Source organism: Lepisma saccharinum, chromosome 9 (assembly GCF_977018435.1).
Source record: "Lepisma saccharinum chromosome 9, izLepSacc3.1, whole genome shotgun sequence".
Lineage (NCBI taxonomy): Eukaryota > Metazoa > Arthropoda > Insecta > Zygentoma > Lepismatidae > Lepisma > Lepisma saccharinum.
Genome location: NC_139237.1, coordinates 54,192,322 through 54,198,321, shown reverse-complemented (window position 1 = coordinate 54,198,321; position 6,000 = coordinate 54,192,322). Strand labels below are relative to the sequence as shown.

General features: G+C 37.3%; 1 protein-coding gene across 1 annotated transcript in view; it reads right to left on the bottom strand.

Moving 5' to 3' along the window:
* Positions 1 to 2,018: 2,018 nt before the first annotated feature.
* Tsen54 (tRNA splicing endonuclease subunit 54) overlaps positions 2,019 to 6,000 on the bottom strand; it is a 45,693-nt gene continuing 41,711 nt past the window's right edge. Inside the window, exon 6 of the mRNA XM_083128219.1 lies at positions 2,019 to 2,739. Within this exon, the coding sequence (XP_082984345.1) occupies positions 2,580 to 2,739 (160 nt within the window). The 3' untranslated portion in view covers positions 2,019 to 2,579. The remainder of the gene's footprint in view (positions 2,740 to 6,000) is intronic.

The following is a 6,000-nucleotide window of genomic DNA, read 5'->3' as shown; positions in this document are numbered from 1 at the left end:
CAAGATCTTGCGATTTGACCCCGCTAGACTTTTTCTTGTGGGGTTTCCTGAAGTCGCAGGTCTATGCCAATACGCCGCAATCGACCGATGCCCTTAAAGTCGACATCACCAAGGCCATCGCTCAAATTCAGCCGGATCTATGCGGCAGTGTCATTGAAAATTGGACCACTCGGATAAGTGCCACCGTGAGAAGCCGCGGCGGACATTTGAACGATGTTATATTCCATACATAATGGCATACATGGGCCTTTCAAATAAAAAAAGAATTTCGTTCATACCTCACACACAGCTTGTTTTATTCCATTTCAACATCGACCCGCCCTTATTGGAAAACCCTTTACACGAGGTGCGGCTTATACACGAGAAACTTTATTTTCCTGAAATCTAAGGCCAAAAACGGGGTGCAGCTTATACACGCGTGCGGCTAATAAGACGCGAGAATGCGGTATATTCTCAAGAGATGCGAATGTACATTTGCATCTACAAAAAGTGGTTATGTGAACCTTTAAGAAGAACATACATTCTCAAGAGATTTAACATTAGTACACAAGCAGTTCTTTGAAATGCAAAATGAATTCCTGTTCTCAAAGTTGGAAATTTACTGCTGCCAGATCCAACTTCAGAAACACGAGTTTTGGAAGCACTTCTGGAAGTAACTTACTTCTTCTCTTATTGCAAATCTGTTCAGCAACACTGAACAATCAATCACTGAATACTGTTGCGGCAGGTAGGCCCAAGTATTTTTTCAGCACTTGCTTCAGGTTTGAATACTCATTTTTGAATTTTCAATACAACGGCAGATCCTGGTCACGTGGACTAGTTGGTTCAGCAATGTACTGTTTTATTTCTGATTTTGAGTTAGGTTGATCCTCTGAATGATAGTTTGCAATAATTTTATTACAAAATCTCTACAGTGATGAATAATCATAACCTAATTTTCAAAATATCTTACAAAACTAAAATATAAAACTTATTAGAAGGTAAAACTATAGTATAATCTGTATCTGTTTAAATATCGGATTTTTGCCGAAGCCGATACCCATGCCGATATGTTAATTTCTGCCAATTTTCATACATCTGTAATCGGCTTCGGCACATCCCTAATTATTTCCATGGCACTGTTTCCTTTTCCTGTTGGTTGGGTGAGATGGTTCAAGTGGTCATGCCGAATGTCACCTTGGGATCAGTTGTCCCACTGGCGAACAGATCCTCTACAAACTTTTCTATACCGATAAGATTTAGGTCTAAACTATGTATCATTTTAATTCAAGCTATGTAACTCCAGATCCACTTGGTGTAGATAAGAACAATGCTTAGCAGATGTTTGAAGTTTCTTTGTTCTGGAGGTTTTATGAAGAGCCATTCGTTGCCAGTTTTAATGACGATACATCCAACTCTGACCCCCCATCAAATAAAAAAATGATGGTCACGAAACTGCAACTCCAAATGTGGATGGAGTACTGCACTTGTCATTGGTCAGCAGATGCCTAGGATCTAGGGAGGGAGAAGAAAGACTAGTGTGGCACCCCTACCCTACCATTGGGATAGGCATGACAGGCCAGCTCTGATCTACCAAAGACAATGAAATAACATACATTTATGGATTTATTTATTGAACAAAGGATGGGATAAATTAATCAGTTATCTATTAGTATTGGTTGGTAGGAGTGGGCTGATAAAAATAGCTGGCAAAGAAATACTAAAAGTAGCAGGCAAGTAAACTATTAATTAAAAGAATGCAATTGATGTACATCGGATACACCAGAAAACATAATTTTCATAATATTGCCAAATGCTTTTTAGCATGTGGCACCAATTAGAGGAATGCAGCTTTGTCAACTGGTGTAAACCCGATACATCAGATAATATAATTTTCATGATATACGTGTTTTTTTAGCTAACTCACAAACTGTGTGTGTGCCATCAACCACCTATTACAGAATACAGAATATTACTTCCATTGTACTTGATAAATCTTAATACTTTTTACTGTTGGGGAAAAAAAGAAGATAAACAAATGAAAAACCTTGTTCTTTTATTCAGAAATAGTAAATACTGTTCTACAATCTTATTACAACACAAAATTACATTTTTTATTGAAAAACATCACTGAATCTGTGGAGAATGAGACTAGCATACGACATTTCTTCTGTAACAATTAACAATCTTGTATAGAACCATGCGCTAACATTATCATCTTATCCACAAAATGTACAAACTGAAATATCAGGAACAGACAAATGCAGATGAAACTTCAGATGTTCAGTTGTGCACTCTGTAACTTAAGCCATATAACCAGTCTTTAAGCCATGATGTTATTTTAGCTGCTTCCCCCACTGATGATATAATACCAGAATTCCACAACTTTTCCTTTCAAAGCAAATGAATACCCACTGTGGTAAACACAAATCAATTGCAGAACGTGATCACTTAAACAATTCCAAACAAATCCTTGTGCATAAAGTAGAAGAAAAATATTCTCAAACCATGACTGAAATCGTATGTTCTTATTTATCGCTGGATGCACTTATGTGACTAGCAATTCACAGCTGTTTTGCAATAGAAGCTCATGTTTTTGATTAGTCTTCCGTGAAGTCATCTTTCGGCAGATGAATGGTTGCAAGATTAAAAAAACTTATCGAATCTGGTAACACAACTGCAAACAGAAATGGAACATCATCTTCAAGTCCTTTTCCAAGAAGAGCTATTTCCCCTGGATTTGGCAATGGGTCTTCATACCTAAAGTAAAATAAACCATATGTGCAAAACATGAGTTTACTATTGGAGAAGTAATATTACCACAACTGATTACTTGAATAGTAAAGTTTGAGTAAAGTGCTCCCCTGTGCTTTGCACCATGCCATGAAGGTGTATAGGAGCTGTGGAGTTAGGGCTACACACTTTCTTGATCACAGCCGAAAGTGGCAGTTTCCTCGACATACCCACTTTATATGATGAAGCTGCTTGAACAGGTGGAAAATACCCCAGTTCTTTCCTGTTGGTGATCGAACCCGGGTCTCTTGCATAGTAGTCAGATGACCTAATGGCTGAGCTACCATGGCTCTACTTGAATAGTAATGGCGGTATATAACCCACATCACTACCTGCTACCAACCTAATTATAAAAAATATAAGTTGCAAAATGCATACAAATTTTATCTTTTTCCAACTTGCTTTTTCTTGATTATGTTGGCTCATGTATACCATCTTTATTAATGAATATAATACAAAAAACCTTTATGCAATCTTGGATCACTGAAGACTTCATTGCTTTCAGATAATTTGCAAATGAAGTATCTTCATTTATAATTTACTAACCAGGCAAGTTGTGTGATTCTGCAATGCACTGACAAGAGCTTTTAGACATGGAATAGAATTATAAATAGAAATAAAAAGATACCTATAACATGAAGTAGCAATCCCAGCCATTTAAATGTATAAGGCAAAATGAGACACTTAAATTACATTATCAGGATTGTATGTTTGTCAGCGCTCTGCGTTGTTAAAAAATCAAAGGGAAAAAAACAGAACTATCTGTAGTAGAACCGTAGTTAGTTTTATTTTTAACAGGACCACCCAGGATTCCAAACGAAGTGGGAAGCACAGTTAGAAAAGATAATTTTACACAAAAAAAAAAAATTCTTTGCTACAAACCATTGTGGTTTCCACAATAAACCAAAGTAAACAGAACATAGAACTTATTCCAAGATGTAGCATGGTTTTGTACCTACAATCGTTCAATACTTCATTGTAAAAATTACAATCATAATATTCAGAAGAAAAACAGTATTGAAATATATTTTTCAAGCCTTGGTACTAGCAACAAGATTATGTAAGCAAGGTATTTGAATGTATCACAAAAGACCACATCTTGTTGGAATTTTTTGAGGAAAAAAAAGTGGTAATTCTAAACTCAGGCCTGGTTCTGTTTGTACCCTGCTTAAGACATGTTGGGAAAGATGGTTTACACCAGTCACACACACACACCTACCTCTGCAATATTTACCCATGAAATGCAAATACCAAGTCTACTTCTCAATTAGAAGAAATTGTATGGACATTTTAATACTGAATAATGCATCTCTTTTTCTACAGTGAACTGTTGTATGATTCAGAACTTTGAGAAATTGCAGCAAATTGGAAGTTTTGTTTAGAATTTAATCTATTTCTTTATCTTTTCTTTATGGGGTGGAGAATTTTAAAATTCACTTGCCAGAAAAGGAAAATTATTATTTTATCGTAAATTCTAATGTGTTTACATGTACATACAAGGGATAGTCGGAAAAAAAAAATTTCCGTACGTGTATTTCCAGAAAGCATGGAGATTTTGGGTTGGCAACATGTTGTGGTTATACGAGCAGCATCATCCTTCTTTTGTTGACTGACACACAACTGCAGAGGGCGATAGTGTACTGCTGTGTTGCAATCGTGCACAAAGGAAGTGCAAGCTGTTGTTTGCTACGAACAGGCACGTGGGACTTCCGGTATAGAAATTCGTCAAATGGTGGAAGAGTATAGGCCTCACGTAATGTCAAAGTAAATGGTGCGGCGATGGTGTCAGCAATTTTGCAACAGGCAGGAAAGTGTGATGAATGATGCGAGACCTAGGCAGATGTCCACAGCCACAAGAGAGGGCAACATGAGATGAGTTGCTGAGCTGATTCAAGGAAGTGTTTCACAATAGCAGAAGTGGAAGCTATCATGCACAACTTCATCCGTAAACAGGACATGCAGTTTTACGAACAGGGTTTCCTGAAACTTGTGAAGTGGTACGATAAGTGCCTGAATGACTATCCCTCGTACTTTTTCATTTTTATCAACGGAGAAAAATCTACATTATACTTGCATTAATATTGAAGCATTAGAATAAGTTTTTGTTTAGTAGTATTTGTATTACAGTGCAAATTTCTTTCAGTGTACCAAAACTGATCATAATCTTCGACTTACATGCACGTGGCCTTCCTAATGTGAAGCATCACAACTTGCAACATTCAACATGACAAGGTCAGATGTCATCACAAAAAGCTGCCCCTATTCACTGTCAGCAACAAGGTAAGTTAAAGCTTACTTTGCACTATGCCATGAGAAAAATATAGGGAGATGTTCAGGGTAAGGCATTCAACGATATTGGCTATTTTGGAGCTTGCTTTGACTGCCTTTACTCTCAGGGTTACTGATTGATTGATTTGCATGATTTTGCTTCGCTTTTTGTGCCACTTTTGGCTAATTTGCAAAGATGGGGATGATTGATGATATGATAAAATTGATGAATGGACACTCACAAACATCCATGCCCTGGCCAGGATTCGAACATAGGACCCCTGGCATCATAGCACGATGTGCTAAACACTCCACCAGGGGGTTACTGGTCACATCATTTCCACTATGTTCAAGATTGAGAGACCAAATAATTTTAACATCTGCATAGTATGAACAATTGCATCTGCACATAAAAATAACAAGAATCTCTGGCATCCTATCTCCTGTGTACCTTTATGGAGGGTTTAATGCCTCCCAAGGTAACTGAGGTGCAGGTGTTTGACAACTTTGGCAACTTTTGTTTAAGTCCACTTTATTATCAGATAGGTACAATTTTACACTAGAATGGCAGGAGGGGTCAAAATGACCGCTACCATCACTGTTTTTTAAATATCTATACAGTTCTTCTTATATTTTCCTTAAACTTTTGTGACTCCATAATTCTTTGTCCTTTTTAAGATGGTATATTTAAATCTACAACATATAAATTCTCTCTGTGAAATTTCATGTTATACCCCTAGAACAGCGGGAGGGGTCAATTTGACCCCTGTAAAGTTTCATTTATACGTGCTGCAATATCAGTGTCAGGTTACAGTTTCTGTATCATCCTGTCTTGAGCATGTTCCCACTTGTCACAGTTTACATGCAAGTCGCCACTTAGGTAACGTTTTTGGACAAGGATGGACGCCTCCGAACATGCCACGTCAAGTAGCAGTTTCTCGTAATGAAATGTTGCATATC